Raw genomic sequence first — 19,271 nt, 5'->3', positions numbered from 1 at the left:
AACGCAAAAAAAGTTTTCTTGTATTTTAAGCTACTTTTTCATCTTTTGCTGCCATTTCACAATCGTCTTTGTCTTTGTCTCCACCTAGTGGGAGACAGGAGCACTGCAGTTTACAGACGGATACATAAAGGTGGATTGAATGATATTTGAAGGAGGTAATATGTATGGGAGAAGGAATAAAATGACATATGTGAGACTATTTATTTATTATTAAAATATTGGGAGGGAAATACATAAAGAAAATCATTCTATCAAGCATGAAGTAACGCTCCCATACTGTGGGTGGCGGTAATGCGCCAACGAGGTGCCTGTACATCCGCCATGGACACGAAGAAGACGAAGAAGAACAGTCGTTTGTTTATCTGAGAGTTTATTACAGTTTTTGACTGATGGGAAAGCTTGTACATGTCAGACTTGTATATAAGGTAAGACACATGCTTTTTTTTTAGCTACGCCCAGCACTTAACTTCAGCTCATATTTTGGAGAATAATGAAATTCAGTTGATTTGGATTGCTGCCATAGCTAACTAGCTAGTTAGCTAGGTACGCTAATGCACCTGGTAAAATAACGTCGTGTTATAAGTTACATATCTGTGGCAGCAACAGCTACACTTAAACTAGAGGCGCTGTAGGCATACATAACTTTATGTTTCTCGTCTAAAAATCCTTATAAATAATGACTAATGTTAGCATGGTAATGTAATGATAGCTACATGGTTATCACTAAACTCTTAGTGCTAACAGCCCTCACTAGCTAGTTTCTACTAGTCGCCACTACCGAGAAACATACATTTCTTTGTGCATAGATGTTGTGATTGTGTAGCATGTTTATATTAAACGTGTTATACACATTGATCCTTGTTCAAATGCAGCTATAATGTGAATGAATGCACAGTATCAGGATTAGAGTAAAGGAATTCTTCATGTTTCTTTTTCAAAGTTTATCTGACCTTTTTTTCTCCCAGTTATAACGTAGTGGTCATTTTCTGCAAGTCACTGGTTCGCCGTAGGTGCTACATCTTCTTTCAAGACACTGAGAATGAGTTACTTACCTGTGATTAGCCCAAAGGAGATGACAATATTTTATTTAACTTAGGCTCAAACACAGAATAGCAGGGATGGAGAGAGTGCTGAAAATCTGTCCTTAAGTATGAGTACAGTTACATGACTGAAGTATTACTCAATTGCAAGTAAAACTACTGGTATTAAAAAAATACTAGAAAAGGACAAAGTATTTTTCTCAAATGCTACTCAGAGTATTCGTTACTTTTTCACCGTCGATGTTTAATGTATTGATGTGTGATAGTAGGCATTCAATCAAAGGGGTTTTTGTGTCTCCAAATCTTCAGTCTAAATGACTCCAAACTCCTGCGCTGTCAGCGTTTTCATTGGCCTTTTCTATGATTGGATAGCCTTATTGACTGCAAAAAGGCAGATAAAAGGTTTAGATGATAATGCAAATAGTGCTCGGTACACAATTATGATTTAAAAGTAACTAAATAGATTGCATGGTGTAATAACTTGAGAACAAGTACAATTATAGACTTGAAAATATACTCATCAAACTACAAGTACCCCAAAATATTACATAATTACAGTAATTTGAGTAGCTGTAATTTGTTACTTCCACCCCTGCAAAATAGAATAAACTATTGCCCAGTGAAAGCAGGAAAATTGTAAAATATAAACACAAACATGTCATCAAAAGTAAAACAAAATACCACTTTAACAAAATAAACTCAATCCTAGTCAGCTTGTTTTCGTTTACTAAAGTCAAGTGACCACACCAAACAGAGATATTAAAAGCAACACAACACTTTCTGTTGGCTGGCATACACTTTATCCCAGATGTCAAGATGGACCCCAAAACCCTTAAACAGACTGTTACTAGCTTTTGTACATATAAAATCAACATTGTCTATGACACTCAGTTTGTCTTCTATTAATCTTCCCAGATACTTAAAATACGGTTGAATGGTCTCTCAGGAAACAGTTCTTGAATGGGACAATAGGCTTGTTTGCAGCTCTAATGTTTGTGTTTACTTTCACGTGTCTCTTCACAAAGACATGACATTTGTCATTGTGTGCATTAAAGTAGATATGAAACCAGTGATAGATGGATGGATGGATCACCCTTTAGAAACATTTCAAGGCAGCGGTGATCATGATGCCGTTGATGTCACCTCCTGGGTGTCCGTGTGTCCCCGAGGACTCTGGAAAGTCCAGAAAAAGCAAACAGGCAAGGAGAGTCAACACACCGTTTCCATATCTGGAGATGATGCTTGTATGTTGTTTTTACTTTCTTCCTTAATAAAAAATGATACATTTTCAGTCCACATCAATAGAATCTAGCTTAAATCGTATCTCTCTGTCTCTTCTAGCATGTTCACCCAGCTGCTGTCCAAGGTTGGGTTCACTGTGTCGAGTCAGAGTGAGGCTCAAAGCTGAAGTGGATGAAGCAGAGAGTTTAGTATCCGAAAAGGGAAATGAGAAGCTGTCAGTCCAACCTGACCAATCAGTTACTGAGCTTACAGAGGCGGTGGTCACAGCCTTTCAAAGGAGTCAGGACTCTGTGCTGCAGGTCCCATTGGGTGACTGGACTACACTGAGGCTAGGGGAGGGTCAGTGTGATGTCACTGAAGCATGTGTGGAGGGGATGAGAGCGGGAGAGAAATGTGAGGTAGGAAAATTTTCAGTACAAATGGACGAAGAGTAAACATATAATTCTTCTTCCTCTTCTTTATTTTTTTTCAAGCATATGAAAGTATACAGCCTGCCTAATCATCGTGTTTTGCTTCTCAGATTCTGATGTCTCCAGTGGGAAATGGACCAGTTGTTTCTGTTCCCCATCAAACTGAGGAAAACCTGCCTTTGTGCGCCACAGTTGAACTCGAAGCTTTCACACCAGGCAAGGAATCCTGGGAGATGTCTCCGAGTGAAAAGTGGGAGTGGGTGAAGTCGCACAAAGAGAGGGGTGGAGTGAGATTCAGGAGTGGGGATGTGTGGGGAGCGGCAGACTGCTACAGTCGGGCCCTCAAACTTCTCATTACTCTCTATGGGAAGAAAAAAGGACATGAGCCAGAAGGAGAGGAGCAGAGAGACGCAGACACTGGTGATAAAACACAGCATCTTCCTTCAGATAATGAATTCAAAACCACCAAAGCAGAGCTCCACTCTAACTTGTCCCTGTGCCAGCTCAAACTGAACCAACCAGAGCGGGCTAAGGCCAGTGCAGCTAAAGCTACTCAGCTGGAACCCGGTGGGGCTAAAGCCTGGTACCGGCTGGGCCAGGCCTGTCAGATGGTGAATGAGCTGGAGGAGGCCAGGCAAGCATTCAAGAAACTGCTGGAGATACAGCCGGAATCACCTGCTGCTTTAAAGGCACTTAAAATCATAGCAAGTAGAGAAAAAGAGACAAATGCACAGTTGGGATTAAGACTCAGCAAAATGTTCAGCTGAAGGTTAAACATTATCAGATGTTGTTTGTAAAACCGTGTGATTGTTCTCATGTTTCATCATTAAAAGGGAGTGCATCTACAGCCATTGCCTCAGCTTGAAAAGTGAAGCCATTGTTCTGTGAATGGGTGTTTTTGTCACAACTTAATGCCACTTTCTAAATGTGTGTTAAAAGTAAAAAAGCACATGTGAAAATGTGTTTTGGAGAAATGAATGTATTTATCCGGTAGTGGGGAGTGCATGTCAAATGATGTAGTGCTGCTGATCGACCACAAGGTGGAGAACTATGTCAGTAAAGCACATGTAGAGGGTGGGTCGTCCGCTGGTACACGGGTTGAGCGATCAAAATGCCGAAACCCGGGATCGAACCAGGGACCTTTAGATCTTCAGTCTAACGCTCTCCCAACTGAGCTATTTCGGCGTGTGGTTGTATGCTAATGTTAGGTCGTTGAAAACGTCGTTATGAAGTAGTCAAGCGGTTATTACACTTTAACGTATTTGTGCATGTTTATTGATTTAAAAAAAAACATTATTTGACATTGACATTATTATTTGACAAGTCTGACCTGTTGTAACATCCACACATGAATTTCGATGTCACATTACTCTGGTTAGGGTTAACTGTGCCAGAGGTTGCAATGCTTCATTGCTTCTATAATGAGTTGAATCGAAAGAAATTTGTCTGAAAGGCCATTCAATTTTATTTATTAAAAAGAATAATTTTTCAGCCTCTGCCCCTCAATTTCCTCAAAAATCTTTGATGAATTAATAATTATATTCTGGTTACATATATTATAAGAAACAGATTATTTCACACAAATTTCTCACAAATCAACAACCGAAAAAGGAACAAGCTGAGGCCATCAACAGAATAACCAGAATATCAGCAACCAAAGAAAGAAAATAGTTTAATAATTAATCTAAGATAAAGATAAGATTTTATTGATCCCTCACTGGGGAAATGTACTTGTAACAACAGCTAGAGGCATAAGCAGAGGGATTGGATGATAGATTAAAAAGAAAAACTAGGCAAGATAAAAATAGAATGATATAAAAAAATAAAGTAGGAATAATAATAATTGGACTATTGGCCTATACACTATTTGCCTTTTGCTTACAGATATGACTAATGAGGACAATTGCACCCATATTTGTAATACACATGTGTTGCAATGCACTATTTAAAAAAAGTATACAAATATTAAATCAAAATATAATTGCACATACAGAACCAAATTTTAGTTGGACTTTTTTTTGGTTTGTTTTTCCAAGTAGCCTAATTTTGCTTCTCTTTGGAAACTTTTTGTTAGGATGCATGTATTGTTACGATGTGCTTGTGAGCTGCTACATATAATGTTGTGTAAAGGGAGGCTGAATTAAATAAATCACAAACAACAAAGTCAAAATATATCTATCAAAAGTTTATTTATTATTATTTGCCCCACCCCTTGTACAGTCTGCTTCTGGTCAGTTTCTCTTAGACTTGTCAGTGTGTGCCTGGGCTGTTGACAGCTGTCCGCATGCATCCACAACAAGGGCCAAAGGGATGACAACCCACAGCACATTCATGAACACAAAGTAGAACCAGAAGTAGACGGGGTGTCCCAACTCACTGTGAGCATAACCATCTCTGTGCTCTGTGAAGAAGTAAAGCACTACGCCGTACAGCTGACCTGGAATCAGATTGTGTAATAAGACACATCATGTAAATGTGATAAAGAACAACTGAGCACTACAACTAATCAAATCTTGCAACTTCAGTGAAGACACAATAAACTTACCTATTGAAATGATGAGCTGCAAAACAAATCTGTAGGGCTTGTTAGTTAAGAAGGCAAAGACAGCCCAAAAGCTGAAAGGTCCCCATAACCATGCAGTCACAGTCTCCATACAGACAGTGAAGTTATCCGCTCTAGATAAAAAACAGAAAATTAGTAAATGCTTTGTGTCTTCTTGGTTTATGTCAAAGTTCAACATATTTCTGTGTAAAGATGAACTCACATTATATATCTACTGTCTCCTTTGGAGTACTCTTTCCCTGTGAGAGAAAAGTAAACATTTTAACTGACAAAGCATTCCCATACTGCACCATCACAGTTTTCTAAACAGGTTTTTGTGATTTGTACTCACAGAGCTGCGACAGGAAGCTCTGGTCTCCTGGAATGGCATCATAATACAGTGAGAACCAGCCCTCAATGACACCATGGATGAAACCGCAGACGGCAAACCAGCACACAGCCAGACGCCTCCATGTCCCCAGCCTGGACCCTTTCCGGCCCGTGATCAGCCAGGTCACAAGCAGAAACACCCCTGATACAGAAAACAGGAACGCCAGAATCTCTGACATTGATCTGTCATTAGCCACATAGGTGGGAATCAAAAGGTCCCGTGGCCAGTAGGGATGAAGGACTCCAGCTGTTGATGTGGCATCCATCATCTGTTTCAAGAAAGGATGGTGAACATTCTTCAAAAACATCCAGACTAGGCTTAAAAATGATTGATTTGAACAATGTGGTATTAAATATGCACGTCAGTTTAACTGATGAATGAGCACTCTTTGTTGTTCTTCATCAAAACATTAGTCAAAGCAATTAGAGATACAGGTTACCTCAAGCTCAGAATGAGGCAAAAGCAATAATAAAAGTGTCTTTTATCCTTACCTACCAAAGATGTGAGTGTCCACACGCTATAAAATATACTAATATTCAATATATCTAGCAGCTCACTGCTGTTAAACTACTGTACATGCCATATTAGCGCTGTTAAATCAAACCCGGAACTCACTGCAGAAGGGGGCGGTCACTTGTGATTGCAAAGACCAATCAGACGATCGTATTCACAGACTACCCGCACTTGCGATCTGCTGGCCCGTTGATTGGCTGTTCATCTCGGAACATGGACGTTGCTGTTGACAACCACCAATGAAAACGTGTGTCTTACTCCAAAAGACCATCCCCTCCTGTCATGAACACAGCTGTAAAATATTTAACACGGTGAAGGGTGAATGACGGAAATATAGATCTTTCACTTTGACCTTAAATCTGGGAAAACTATAACAGTGTATTTTGTGAGGGGTTATAAAAGAAAATAACGATGGGTTCCCTTGTTCTCGAGTTAAATTGGGTAAACAAAAAACATTTTTTTAAAAACAGAAAAACCAAAACCCCAAAAACGTTGTACTCAGTATAATATACAGTTCAACGATATCTGAACAGATTTAGTGTTTCGAGCGGATATTAACCTTTACTTTCCTGTCACCAGTGTTAACAGACGACCTGGACCTTGCATTAAAATAATCATATGGGCATAATATCCCGAGGATTGAAGACCAACCATTGTAATGCAAATGAGACAGGTACTATCTTGCGTAAATTTCATAATACCTTCCAATGTAATCGAGGGGTCAAAATATATTACATGTGCTGTCTTCTCAGAGGACGAAAAAGTTGTCCTCCCAAGCCGTGTCAGGGATTTATCCCTGCCGTGACCCGGATTCGAACCGGGGTTGCTGCGGCCACAACGCAGAGTACTAACCACTATACGATCACGGCGAGCTACTGGGAGTCATGCTACTTCGTTCTGCGGAGGGCTTTATGAAGCCGTGTGGGGTGGATGGGGTTCACGTAATGATATGTGTGGAGCAGTTTACCCTCAGGTCGATGGAGTAGCGAAATTTTAAGTGCCTCTGTACTGACACCCCGGGAGCTAACATTATCTGACTCATGGAAGAGGTTAACTAACTTTTGCTAGTTCGTTAGCAAGCTACATTGATGACTAGCGTTAGAAGTTAGGCTATTTTTCGATGTAAGGAGCAGCTTACCTGTTGTTCTCTAGACTTTGCTGTTGGTTGAAAGCGGTGGCAAATGTAAACGTGGCGGGCTTCCCCAACATGTAGTCTTTACATAATTAACTCACGTAAAGTTGCACAGTTAGGTTTCATTTAAGCTACCGCTAGCAATGCTAACTGTTAAGCTCAAGCTAAATTTCAGAGCTGTAAGCGGTTATCACGGTAGGAAATATAACTTTTCCAAACATGTATTTTATTCCTTTTTGTGGGCTGCTGCACATATTCTTAACTTGGCTGTCATTTCATCAATTGTGCATTGTTTGTCTTAAGATTGGCTCAAAATGAAGTTTTCTTCAGATGGCCCCCGTCAAGAGTGCTAAAAGAAAACCATAAGGGGCGCATATTGGATAGTTATCAGTTAGCCACATATGGTATATACCGAAATAAAATTATTGGTGTTGGTGAACGAGATATCGGTCCCATATGGTCTAGCGGTTAGGATTCCTGGTTTTCACCCAGGCGGCCCGGGTTCGACTCCCGGTATGGGAACTACACCTTTTTTTTTTAGCAGTAGTGAATCTAATTTCATTATTTTTCATAATTTAAAAAACATGTCTTCACAGGACGGAAAAAATAATAATAGAGACGTTGATAACAATGGAGAATGTAATGTTAGGACATTACTAGACGATGTACAGACTTACAGCTTGCTTTGTTAGTATTTCCTGCCATGAAAATATAAAGAAATTACTTCGATCTTTCTACTGTTCAACCTTCAAAACTGCAGTATTGTTACATGATTTCTTTGCTTTACTTGCAGTGGGTATATTTCTTTGGAGGACACGGGATGTAAGTCACGTGGCATCCAGTGTCACATGACGCCACACGGAAGTAAACGCAACTGCTGTACTCTGTATTAATTCTCAGTGCTGCCTGTTGTAGCGTTTCACTGCTGATTTGCAGAAGAAACGACGGCAGTTCAGTCTGTACGACAACGTATTTGAGCTACTGAAAAACAAGTCGACATGGGTGTATCAGAATTGGAGGAATCTTCTTCGTTACTAGATGAAAAGCTGCTTCGTTTCATGGACCAGCTGGAGCTACTGGAGGAGAAACGAGCCACTCTCAACTCTCTCATAGAGCAGGTAACTCAGAACACATGTAGAGTTTACCTTTAATTTTCTTTTACCAAGCTAGCCACCCTCAGATATTTATGTTTGTTCATATTTGTGTTTACCGACGTATAACATCAACACAAGTTGAAGAAGATGTGCTATTGAAATCGAGCTGAAGCAGAAATGTTGGTGACTGATTAAATATATAAAAAAAATACCTCCTTGATTGTAAGAATTTACTCTTTTGTGTAATATTCTATGTGGTTAATGAAATATATTTGTGTTTTGTTCTGTTGATCAGACAAAACAAATCATTTGACTAGCCTGGGCTCTAGGAAGACGTCTAATTGATGGCTAATTTTTCTCTTAATTTCTAACATTTTACAGACCAAACGATTCATTTTGAGAAAATTAAAATCTAATGTCAAGTATAGGTTCAAATCAGGAAGAATCCTCCCCCAAACAGCCAGCATCAGTCCTCGCCATGTCCTGCATTGTAACCCTCTTTTATTTTGTCTTATTAGGCTTATTTTTTAACCTGTATCCTGTGAATTATAAAGTTACCATTTCATGTTCCCCACAGGGATGGTTTTCCATGTCCAAGGCTCGGTATACGATGGGAAACAAACAAGTCTCTGCACTTCAGTATGCGAGTGAGATAGAGCCACATGTCTGTGTTCATGCCAGGTGAGGACATACAGAAATGAATGCTCCCAGGTAAATTTCTCTCCCCTGGAATTGAACGACCATCAATTAAATCTTTTTATGACGTCTGTTTTACAGAACAAAGGACAACGATGAGGTGGAATTCTGTACAGAGAAGGTTAAACAAAAATGTAGTAACGACGCTGGTAAAGATGTGAAGTCAATAGAGGATATTGGACCTCAAGAAGAAGGTGAGTCTCCCATAATCTATGTGGTAAAGAAGAAATATTGTCTACATTTACCACAAACATATAGTTCTTTAATTTATTCAATCATGTGGTTTCACAGGTGTCAGGAGAAGAATCAAACCCAAAAAGGACATTGCAGAGAAAGAGGCAAGTGAAGAAGCAAGTGGTGAGAAAGCTCCTGAAGTACCTCCAGTAAGAAAAAGTGACAAGAATCCTCAGCAAGATCCACTGAAATGGTTTGGGATTCTGGTGCCACAGTCTCTGAAACAAGCACAGTCGTCATTCAAGCAGGGTAGGATGATACATTTCCTAAAGAGTCTAGATTTTGATCCAGATATTAGCTGTACACCTGGTGTTAACTTCACTAGTCTCCCAGTTCAAATAAACAGACAAAATACAATATACAAGTTTACCTACTACAGGCTAACTTAGCTAACACTTTGTTTTGTTACTTGGGCAGATTTTCTGTATATGCCTGTGTCTTCTCTGTCTGCTTGTGTTTTTTGTTTTTGCAGCACATTTCTATTTTGTTTTACATGTTCAGCTACTTTTCTTAAACTACACACAGTACGCCTTTTAAGATAGGTGAAGGTGCTTTCTTTATTTGCTTCTGTTTGTCTACTTGAATGTGTTTTCTTCACTTGTAGTGTTATGAGCTTGCATGGGTCCTTGCATATATCCAGCACGTAGGGCACTTATGTACTGTGTTTATAAATGCATGTGTATATGTGTGTACTCACTGTAGCCATATGGATATAGATATAGATGGACAGATGAATAAACTGTGATAAGTGGCAAAGAAATTGAAGATCTTATTATCTTGCGGCCACAGATTAGCTCTAAATTGGAGAATGCAAAATAAAACATAAAACAAAATAACATTTAATTTACTAGCTACTATTATAAATCTACAAAAAATAAACAAACTTCATGTGACATGACATGCGGCAAGGCAAGTTTATTTATAGAGCACATAGTTAAAACCTCTGACACACCTCCTAGTGTGCTACTGCTAAATCCTCTTCCTCCTTAACTTCTCTTTTTTTTCTGTCATGTTCCAGTAATAGAGATGTCAGCTGAGATTGCAACCCTTCAGACTGCTGTGTTGAACGCCAGAGAGGAGCTGAAACACGGCATGAAAAACAAACTAAATCTCCAGGAAAAAGCTTCAGCAGCCCAGCTGGACAAGGAGGCAGACTGAACATGTCAATAGAGACACACAGGAGATGATCTGGGATCATGTGGCCACAGAGAGGAACAGATTGTAAATCGGTAGATTAGGCTTCTGGGCCAGTCGGACTCAACAGTGACCATCTAGTTGGATTTTGAAGTGAAGATTACAGATGTAGAGGTTCCTACTTTATAATTTATTGCTTATTGATTATGTCTGATGTTGTGTTGTTTTAACTGTCTCACTGGTAAATGTGTGGCCTGTTTGAGATGGATGTGTTTGTGACTGCTCTCTTTGAGTAATTACTCAGGTTCAATAAAAATCTGTGTTTTCACAACCTGGCAACCCAAGACTTCTTCCTTATGGCTTTTAATTGATTGGGAAAGTATTGGTGAATGACTTCTTAACCATCAATAAAACCAGACACTTTTCACCGGAGACATTTCTTAGAAATACCCCCAACTTATCACAATATTTACCTCAAATTCTTATGAAAATTACCCCAATATTATTCAATAATAATATTTGAATCAAAATTTGAGGTAATTATTAGAGATGCACAATATGGATTTCTTTCAGCCAGTACCGATAAGATTACTGATAATTTCACACTTTTCAAGTTCATAACCTGTAGTTTATGGACCCCTGAGGGTAACAAAGGATGTTGTAGTGAGAAAAGATGGATGATTTAATATTCTATAGCTCTAATATGATTTGTTGTGTTGTTTTTCCCTCCACTCTGAACCCCTGTGGAGCATGTATACTGTTCTCTAGTCTTCTTCATCATCTTTGAAAGCCAAATTTAAAGGTGCATACCATTTAATTTATCGGTGTGTGGAGATGCTGGGTTGTTAAGCCAATGAAAGCAATCTGGTTTTAGATTATTGGCTTCACTTCCCAATATCGGGACGATAATTTGCCAAAGAAATTCTAAATATATTAGCCTACGTGCTGATTTCCATCTATAAATAAAGACTTGTTAGATGATGTGTTGCCAAATCCTTTACATGCAACTTTCAAACTGTCCATACAGGAGGCGTTTTTTAGAGAGGGGCACCAAATTGTCTCAAATAACGTATTTGCATTTTTCTGAAGAATTTTGTATTAAAAAAAAAAAAAATCACATAACACAACATAAAAATTTTAGTGAAACACTAAAATATCCCTGACTAATCTTGAATAGCCTATTTTCTATTTTCTTTTCAGAAGAGAAATCCAGCGTTTATTCTGGATACTAATGCAAGTTTTCTCATTGCAGACGACACGAGCATAATTGAAAACATTTGAGCGAGCACCACCTCCTCCCTCACACCCAGCAGCAGTTTGTCTGGGGACAGCCCGAACATTACCGGGAACTGTCGAAACGGGAAACGAAACTCCCGTTTATTGTGTGTACTTCCTGCTCCAATTATAATCCAGTCTATCTGCCTCCATGAGACACACCGCTCTGCCGCCTCTTCACTTGCGTCCGACCGACGGATGGGAGCGCAGAAACAGCGGATGTCGCCTCTCGATCACATTACTGATGTTTCCAGACATCCGCAGCAGCCTCTGTAGTCTGATCGTGGCCGATTTCGGACGTGCAAGCGACGCAACTCCTGCTTGGAATTAAATTTTCTTTTGTCTGCGCAACTGGCAGCAACATCTTTTTTTTTTTTTTTTTTTTTTCCTGGATGTGTGATCAGGGATCGGGAAGTAAACACGCCGGCCTGCGCTCATGATCAGAGGCGAGGTGATATTGATACCTCAGACTCAGATTGTCCTTGATCGCAAGTTGATTTCACTTCGGAGCAGAGGGACTGTGGGGCTCCAATGGCGTCAGTTCCGAAGGTGTCTATTTTGGATTACTTTAATATTGTGTTTGAAGGTGAAAATGGCAAAATCGAGTCCAACTGCAAGGCTTGTGGCACCAGGATCCAGGCGAAGAGGAGCGTCACGTCCAACTTCGTAACGCATCTCAAGGTAATGACTTCAAGATTAAAATGTTTGCATGGAGCTACGACACTCATCATATTTCTGTCAGCATCAGCTCAAACAGCTGGCCCTGCTGCATCTTTAATAGTGTCAAACCTCACTGCTCAGACAGTCTGTTGCTTCTCTACAAGAGGGGGATTCACCCATACTGTGTTCTCTTGTAGAGATGTCTACACCTAAACAGTGAATTAACTCCTCCACCTGTCAACTAATAGCATTGTTGTGCCCCACACTGTCTCTCTCCCATCCAGCGGAAGCACCAGGCCATGTATGATGACTTTGTGAAAAGGAAGGACATGAAGCGAGAGGGTTACTCCTCTAGTTCCCTGCATAGTTTCACCACCAATGGAGGGAGCACCCGCTACACTCTCCCCATCAGTACTGGAGTGGGAGGCGGAGGAGGAGGAGGAGGGGGTGGTGGAGGAATGGGAACTCTTGATGGAGGAGCAGGAGGAGGCTCTGGAGGAGGGGTGACCAAGTTTGACAGACATGACCCACGTCAGGTGTGTGTTGTAGTCGACCCCACCGCCAGAATAGATGTCAGCCAAGTATGTTTCTGCAAAACCACAGATAAGTTCAAAGTGGACGTTTCTTTGTGTTGCAACTTTCTGTTTGTTTCAAATTTTCTGTTTCGCTTTTGTCTGCTTAGGTCTAGGCACAAAAACACCTCGATTAGGGTAAGGAAAGCATCGTGGTTTGGTTGAAAATACCTGATTTGGTCAGCATGATCACAAATGAAGATGGTCCAGCTTCCAGTGAAAAATAGCTGGTTTTGGTTGCCATATAAACCACCGGAAACATTTGCATGTCTCCTTAAAACCACCTGGTTTTGTCGACACAATAACAGCTGGAAATGTCTGCATGTCTCCATAAAAACACTCAGTTTTGATGCCCCAGTAAACGGATGGAAATGTTTCCAGTGACCCGGTTTTGTTCCCCACAAAAACAGCTGGAAATGTCTCCGGGGCTCCTTAAATAACACGTGGTTTTGTCCACACAACAAATGCCAGAAATGTCTGCATGTCTCCTTAAAAACATCCGGTTTTGACCCCCCAAAAAATGGATAGAAATGTTTCTACAGCTCATTAAAAAACCCACCCAGGTTTGGTCTCCACAAAAAACGCTGGTTCTGATGTAAATGTCTCCAGGTGTCCTTAAAGATATCCAGTGGTAGGTCTTAAACTCCAGTTGGCCTTTTGGCAGCCTTGTTGGCTTGTACCCTCCCCTCCACCTCTTGCCACGACAGGCGGCTAATAAGCATATTAAAAGAACGTGAGATGCCACGTTTGGTACAAACGTCTGCTGTGGACATTACTCTGGTTTGCAGAAACATTAACAGCGAACATAATATCCTGGTGACTGGGCTGGTTGTAGTCCCATTTCATTATTTACTGTGGTTAAAGGTCACCTAAGTTGTTTTTTGTCACCATAGGTCTTGATCTCTGAGGCTATAGCAAAGATGATTGTGCGTGACCTTCAGCCAGTGTCCATAGTGGAAAATCAAGGCTTCAGAGAGCTGCTTCAGCTGCTGGAGCCACGCTACACTCCTGAGCGCCAGCACTACATCCAGAGCCAGCTCCTGCCAGCCTACGCCTATCAGGCCCAGCTAGCAACCCGTCAGGCCCTGGCCTCAGCGCACGCCCTCAGTCTCAGCCTGGATCTCTGGAGGGGCTTGACTGGAGCCACTTCAGGGTAAGGAGGTAAAATCAATCAAAAACAACATGATTCCCACTTGGTTTGATTTCCTCACTGATGAGTCCACTGTTCTCTCTCTCTCTCACTGTAGGTACCTCGGTGTCACCTGCCATTTTCTTACATCTGACTGGCAGATGCGTTCAGCTCTCCTGGCGTGTCTCCCCCTGACTGGGGGCAGCTCTGGGACTCGTGTGCTTTCAGATTTTGATGAAGTATGTCACTCTCACGGTGTGTCAGGGAGAGCGTTTCGTGTTGTTGCGGACCCTTTCCTGGCAACGACAACAGTAAAGCCATGTTGTCTTCCTGGTTTCCTGAAGGAAGATGATGAAGATGGGGCGGAGGATGGTATCAACATGAAGGAAGGGATCAGGAATGGCCACGGAGACGGTGGAGATGAAGGAGAATGGCAGGACTCGTGGGAGCAGGGCCTGGGTGTCTGTCGGGTGGACTGTTTCTCTCGCTCTCTTGAACAGTGTGTCAGTGAGGGGATACGTTCCTGTCCACAGCTCTCGTCCACACTGGCCAAGGCTGCCTGTTTCTACAACTACATTACCTCTGCTGTTCCACCTGAGAAACTCACTCAGGTGTTTGATGGTCCAGGGTTGATCATGGGCGGACCAGGAAATACCTCCTTTGCAGCAAGAGACTGGGCTGCTCAGCTTAAGGTATGTAATCTAACTCAGTTATACTATATGTGGTGTACAGGTTGTACTTTATTTTTACTGCCTCTAAGTAGCATTCACAAGCAGAATTACATAATAAATTATTCATAAACCACCATAATGTAGTTGTAGGCAGATATGAGGACATTTCTAGTGTTTATTAATGTATGTCAACAATTACATGAAGACATACATGATTAAAGCTATGCTATATTGTCAATCACCAGTTGCAGAGCTTTTACAGGAGGAGTTATAGCAATGGAAACATTAATAAACACTTAATAATATCCCAGTATCTTCTTGCAACTATACTATAATGTGTTATCAGCCAATTCTTAGTGTTTATTTACTGCTTATGAATGCTAAATGGTTAAGTAGTTGAAATAAAGTAAAATGTTACCAGTATGCATTAACTGTCTATAATGACTAGAGCCCAGCCAATATGATTGTTGGGGACGAGGCTGGTACAATATTAGAAAGTATAAATTTATTAAATAATATTTAGCTATATCGATTTATTTCGGCTGATGTACTCGCATTTTTTACAATGGTCCCTGAAATGTGGTAATTAAACACTTGTGGCAAAAATATGTAACAGGGGCAAGATATTTGAAAGGATATCTTTTATTCTTTTTTTCCATTTTTTTCCTTTCCTTCAGTGTTTTATATAAGTCCACACCAACAGAAGCTCCTCTCTCCCACAGAAAACACTGCTCCTGAAATGCCTCGTCAGTAATCCCGCCTCTAATTCCATGACTTTGTGACATCGCACTACGTCACAGAGTCACACATTCGCGTAATTCATGGTTAGCCGCTAGTTTGGCACATAAGAATTGACATGAGCACAGCTGCTCTGCTGTCGTTGGCAGGCGTCAGGTGTGTGTGAGGTGACCAATCAGATGAGACTGGGTATTCAGGGGAGGGACTTAAAGAGACAGAAGTTAAAACAGAGTGTTTCAGACAGAGGGGGAATACAGGGCTGCAGCACTGGGTAGTGTGAGAAAACGGATATGTTTTTTGAGCATTAAAGCATGTAAACCTATTCTAGTAGTAAGCCAAAATAAAATTATAAACCTGAGAATGAGCATAAATTGTCTCCTTTAAAAAATAGTCTTAAATAACATCAGTTCACCCACTTCACTGGGAATTTAATAATTATACATTTCCCCCCACGCATCTTTTTCTGCATTATAATCTCTCAAAAAAGTTTTAATATCAGCACATATCTGGCAACATAACGGCCGACACGATACATATCTTTTATTGGCCAACCGATTTTTTGGTCTGTTTCTAATAATAGGCTAGTAATAATTTTATAGCCTGATTACAGAGCTGTTTCAGCAAGATTTATATGTCAAGACTGAAAATGTGAGATTTTCTGTGAGGGAAAAATCACGAGTGTTGTTCAATAGTGTTCAGAAATGTTTATTTTTGTGTGTCATTTTTGGTACAGGTGCTTCGGCGGCTGCTGGACTCAGTGGAGTTCCTGGAGGAGATGAGTGGTCCGGGGGAGCTGGCGCTGGGTGGATCAGAAAGAGCCGTGCTGAAGGAGCTTACTGACACTTTAGAGCCCTTCACTGAGGCCTGGGACATGGTGCACGGGGACAGACAGGCAGACATGCAGACAGACAGACACGTGTCCATTAGCCTGGCTCTACCATGTGTTCTGGGCCTCCGTAAGCATCTTTCTGAGACATCAACCCCCCGCTGCCCTTCTCTCCTGGCGGGCCTCAGCCAGGCTTTAGAGAGTCGGCTGGCCCCGATCCTGGACGACCCCCTCTACATCACTGCCACCACCCTGGACCCCCAGTTCAAGCTCACATGGAGCAGCAACCCTGACTGGCACAGACAAGTTCTCATAGAGGAGTTATCCAAACATTCCTCAGGCTCCGGCCCCATTGACCCAGACACAGACCTACACCCTCAATCCCAGACACCTCCTGCCCCGGCTCCATCGCCGGTCTCCTCACTCTCCCGACCCTGTAAGCTATTCTCTTTCATCAAGCAGAGACCCACAACACAGGCCAAGAGCCTTGAGCAGGAGTTGACCGTCTACCTACGAGAGGAGCCCACGGACGAGGAGGCTTTGCATTACTGGCGGCGTAAAGCAATTGACTTTCCTCTGCTCGCCCAGGTAGCCAAGAGGGCGTTTACCATCCCTGCCTGTGGCACTGTGGTGGAGAGCATTTTCACTACTGCTGGGCAGTGTCTGCGGCCAGAGAGAGGCCGCGTCCTACCAAAGAACCTGGAGACGCTCATCTACCTCAAAGCCAACTACAGATTATTATGGACTTAAAGCTAAGAGTCTAGCATTTCTTTTACCTAAATAGCAACTGAAGGCTTTATACGAACCTGCAGTGAAGTTACTTATCGGATAGTGACCTCTGTTCCTCTGACTGAGCTAACAACAAAACATTGTCGTCATACTGCACATCATTTGACATGAGATGGAATGAGTTACTCAGAATTTCATCTGTCTCTAGACTGCAGTGGTTGTGGATTACTGCCTGTTTACCATGTAGCCTGCATACAGACTATCATACCACATGCTGTGGACCGAGGGGACTTGAAGCAGATCAATACTAAAGCATTTACTTTGACATTATTTTGCCTGAGCAGGGTCTCCAGACAACTACAGGACCACAAGACCTCTGCATTCTCTGCTCCCAGCTCGTGTCTGTACCAGCCAACACTGACACAACAACAATAACCAGACGGTCAATTACTGCATACTGTAGCAAATGATTTATTTTCACTTAGAGGATGTGACTAACTAATTTGTTGTTGTTTTTGAAGGAAGGCATCAGCTGCTAAACAATATGTCACTGCATCATCCACTTATTCCTTTTCTCTCTGTATGTATGCCTCATCACCGGGACATCAGAATAAATGAGTTTCACTTCCGAACGCAGAGGTGTGTGCAGTTTGCAGATGTGAGTGCACTCATGCATGTGTGCACATCCACGCCATTATTTTTTGCCAATGGAGAAACATTAAAATCTACTTCATATATCTCATTTTTGACCTTAATTCAACTACATTTTCCTCCGCCGGTCCTTTATAACTCTGCGTGTGCTCTTTCAGAGAGGAGGTCAATTTCATTTCATTTTCTTTATCGGCGCTTTTTGCCTATTTCAATTTCATGTGCTATTCTACTTCAGAACTTTTTAGGAATTGAAATGGGTTTGACCCCTGCTTCTGCCCCAGAAAACCAGCAGAGGATGTGTGTGCATGTGGGCACAACAGAGGCTTTTGCTTTGTCTGACCTTGCTGAAGTGATTTGAAAGCACTTTGAAGGAGAAACTGTGAATGTTGCAGTGTTTGTCTTTATTCAGGGAGTCTGTTACTCCATGGCTGAGCCGGCAGGGAGGCTGGGTAATTGCATGTAATTCCATTACAGTTAGATTTGAGTCAGCAGGAAGGCAGCAACCACATCCTACACTGCCCTACAAAGCCGACTAGGCTCACAAAACCTTATTACTAAAGTACTTAGAAACAAATGGCAGGAAACAATGTGTAGCTTGTTCGACCTGCTGCTTCAATGCATTGATGAATGTGTTGTGATGAATAGGGAACAGTAAGACAACAGCATGAATCACTTTAAAGATGACTGGCTGTGAAGGAAACGCGATAGATCTGATTATAAAGACTGTCACCAGGATTACATCTATTTTTCACCAACTGCGCTGCTGTTTTTGTTGTTCTTATAAAAGCCACCCCAAAGTGAGTCTGTTAATCTGTGTGAGATACAATGAAATCTCCCTCATAGATCATAATTATCAAAGACGGCTGTGATCTTAATGATTATCACCCCAGGATGTCTCTGTGGATTTAGATGTATTGCCAGATATCCGTGTGCATGTGTTAATCTTTTAAAAAGTGTGTTTTCGCTCATCCCCACGGGGTGCGTTGTTGTTCGTGAGTGTATGTGGAGCAGCTCGAAGCGTCGCCCTCCCTCCCTCCCTCCATCCCTCCCTCACCCCTCCGGCTGTGACAGCTCATCCATATGAGTTAGACGAGCAGCCTGTGCTGCGGTCCTATTGGTAATTGCCTCTGAAATGAATTACTTGGCAGAGAATGAGACAGAGGGAGGGAAGGAAATTGTAATTGAACTGCCCCCTCCTTCCCTCCCTCCCTCCCTCCTTCTCCCTTACGCCTCAAGTTATTACATCTGCAGTGCAGAAAGCCATTTTCTGTCCGCACATAGACACACAGAATAACACACACGCTCTTACAAAACCAATTTTTCCCCTCCCCCATGCAATGGCCTTAGCAGAGGACCATATTGATGCAGGGTGATTTCAGAGATTGATCGTTCACAGGCACAGGCACATGCACAGGCACATGCACACTGGGCCACACTTTCCTGCACTCTTATTTATAGCACAGAGACAAATGGTCCCTCACACACTGTGTTTGTGTTTGTCTCCACTGCACCGCTCCACATTTTTTCCCTTTTTGGGGTGCCCTTTCGCTGGCCTTCAGGCCTAATGGGCCGCAGGACATTGGGATTGGCAC

At 41.7% G+C, this 19,271-nt stretch overlaps 4 protein-coding genes and 3 non-coding genes across 10 annotated transcripts; 4 read left to right on the top strand and 3 right to left on the bottom strand.

The window, feature by feature from the left end:
- Nucleotides 1-324: 324 nt before the first annotated feature.
- fkbpl (FKBP prolyl isomerase like) lies at nucleotides 325-3,565 on the top strand. Of its 3 annotated transcripts, none has more exons than XM_073470428.1 (4): nucleotides 325-425; nucleotides 2,099-2,284; nucleotides 2,382-2,680; nucleotides 2,803-3,565. In XM_073470428.1, the coding sequence occupies exons 2-4, from the start codon at nucleotides 2,101-2,103 to the stop codon at nucleotides 3,457-3,459; spliced, it is 1,140 nt and encodes a 379-aa protein (XP_073326529.1). In that variant the 5' UTR covers nucleotides 325-425; nucleotides 2,099-2,100; the 3' UTR covers nucleotides 3,460-3,565. The 3 variants fall into 3 exon arrangements, with proteins under 3 accessions (XP_073326529.1, XP_073326528.1, XP_073326527.1); XM_073470427.1 differs by having other exon boundaries at nucleotides 326-425; nucleotides 2,096-2,284; XM_073470426.1 differs by lacking the exon at nucleotides 325-425 and having other exon boundaries at nucleotides 1,888-2,284.
- Nucleotides 3,566-3,804: 239 nt separating this feature from the next.
- Nucleotides 3,805-3,877, bottom strand: trnaf-gaa (transfer RNA phenylalanine (anticodon GAA)). Its single transcript has one exon. It is a non-coding gene; the product is annotated as a tRNA-Phe (tRNA).
- Nucleotides 3,878-4,862: 985 nt separating this feature from the next.
- ebp (EBP cholestenol delta-isomerase) lies at nucleotides 4,863-6,220 on the bottom strand. Of its 2 annotated transcripts, none has more exons than XM_073470424.1 (5): nucleotides 6,121-6,220; nucleotides 5,587-5,893; nucleotides 5,458-5,494; nucleotides 5,238-5,368; nucleotides 4,863-5,129 (listed from the first exon to the last, which is right to left on the bottom strand). In XM_073470424.1, the coding sequence occupies exons 2-5, from the start codon at nucleotides 5,891-5,893 to the stop codon at nucleotides 4,924-4,926; spliced, it is 681 nt and encodes a 226-aa protein (XP_073326525.1). In that variant the 5' UTR covers nucleotides 6,121-6,220; the 3' UTR covers nucleotides 4,863-4,923. The 2 variants fall into 2 exon arrangements, with proteins under 2 accessions (XP_073326525.1, XP_073326524.1); XM_073470423.1 differs by having other exon boundaries at nucleotides 6,117-6,210.
- Nucleotides 6,221-6,717: 497 nt separating this feature from the next.
- On the top strand, nucleotides 6,718-10,759 carry vma22 (vacuolar ATPase assembly factor VMA22). The gene is made up of 5 exons (XM_073470425.1): nucleotides 6,718-8,388; nucleotides 8,942-9,045; nucleotides 9,142-9,254; nucleotides 9,352-9,543; nucleotides 10,313-10,759. The coding sequence occupies exons 1-5, from the start codon at nucleotides 8,269-8,271 to the stop codon at nucleotides 10,450-10,452; spliced, it is 669 nt and encodes a 222-aa protein (XP_073326526.1). The 5' UTR covers nucleotides 6,718-8,268; the 3' UTR covers nucleotides 10,453-10,759.
- Nucleotides 6,936-7,007, bottom strand: trnah-gug (transfer RNA histidin (anticodon GUG)). Its single transcript has one exon. It is a non-coding gene; the product is annotated as a tRNA-His (tRNA).
- trnae-uuc (transfer RNA glutamic acid (anticodon UUC)) lies at nucleotides 7,721-7,792 on the top strand. Its single transcript has one exon. It is a non-coding gene; the product is annotated as a tRNA-Glu (tRNA).
- A 2,121-nt stretch (nucleotides 10,760-12,880) lies between the features above and the next one.
- On the top strand, nucleotides 12,881-17,623 carry LOC141000184 (zinc finger BED domain-containing protein 4). The gene is made up of 4 exons (XM_073470828.1): nucleotides 12,881-12,899; nucleotides 13,829-14,088; nucleotides 14,183-14,756; nucleotides 16,207-17,623. Exons 2-4 carry the CDS (start codon nucleotides 13,856-13,858, stop codon nucleotides 17,047-17,049), a joined length of 1,650 nt encoding a protein of 549 aa, XP_073326929.1. The 5' UTR covers nucleotides 12,881-12,899; nucleotides 13,829-13,855; the 3' UTR covers nucleotides 17,050-17,623.
- The last annotated feature ends 1,648 nt before the right edge of the window (nucleotides 17,624-19,271 follow it).

Source organism: Pagrus major, chromosome 7 (genome assembly GCF_040436345.1).
Source record: "Pagrus major chromosome 7, Pma_NU_1.0".
NCBI classification, from domain to species: domain Eukaryota; kingdom Metazoa; phylum Chordata; class Actinopteri; order Spariformes; family Sparidae; genus Pagrus; species Pagrus major.
The sequence above is the reverse complement of the archived record's forward strand: the minus strand, read 5'-3'. Positions and strand labels throughout refer to the sequence as shown.

Bases quoted from the DNA above. Each gene is read 5' to 3' on its own strand.
- vma22 (XM_073470425.1), top strand. From the start codon at position 8,269: ATGGGTGTATCAGAATTGGAGGAATCTTCTTCGTTACTAGATGAAAAG. The intron at 8,389-8,941 runs GTAACTCAGAAC...TGTTCCCCACAG, and splicing joins TCAACTCTCTCATAGAGCAG to GGATGGTTTTCCATGTCCAA. The intron at 9,046-9,141 runs GTGAGGACATAC...TCTGTTTTACAG, and splicing joins CATGTCTGTGTTCATGCCAG to AACAAAGGACAACGATGAGG.
- fkbpl (XM_073470426.1), top strand. From the start codon at position 1,975: ATGGTCTCTCAGGAAACAGTTCTTGAATGGGACAATAGGCTTGTTTGC. The intron at 2,285-2,381 runs GTATGTTGTTTT...TGTCTCTTCTAG, and splicing joins CATATCTGGAGATGATGCTT to CATGTTCACCCAGCTGCTGT. The intron at 2,681-2,802 runs GTAGGAAAATTT...TTTGCTTCTCAG, and splicing joins GAGCGGGAGAGAAATGTGAG to ATTCTGATGTCTCCAGTGGG.
- LOC141000184 (XM_073470828.1), top strand. From the start codon at position 13,856: ATGATTGTGCGTGACCTTCAGCCAGTGTCCATAGTGGAAAATCAAGGC. The intron at 14,089-14,182 runs GTAAGGAGGTAA...CTCTCACTGTAG, and splicing joins TTGACTGGAGCCACTTCAGG to GTACCTCGGTGTCACCTGCC. The intron at 14,757-16,206 runs GTATGTAATCTA...TTTTTGGTACAG, and splicing joins ACTGGGCTGCTCAGCTTAAG to GTGCTTCGGCGGCTGCTGGA.
- ebp (XM_073470424.1), bottom strand. From the start codon at position 5,893: ATGATGGATGCCACATCAACAGCTGGAGTCCTTCATCCCTACTGGCCA. The intron at 5,369-5,457 runs GTGAGTTCATCT...TTTTTTATCTAG, and splicing joins GGAGACAGTAGATATATAAT to AGCGGATAACTTCACTGTCT. The intron at 5,130-5,237 runs GTAAGTTTATTG...ATCTGATTCCAG, and splicing joins GCAGCTCATCATTTCAATAG to GTCAGCTGTACGGCGTAGTG.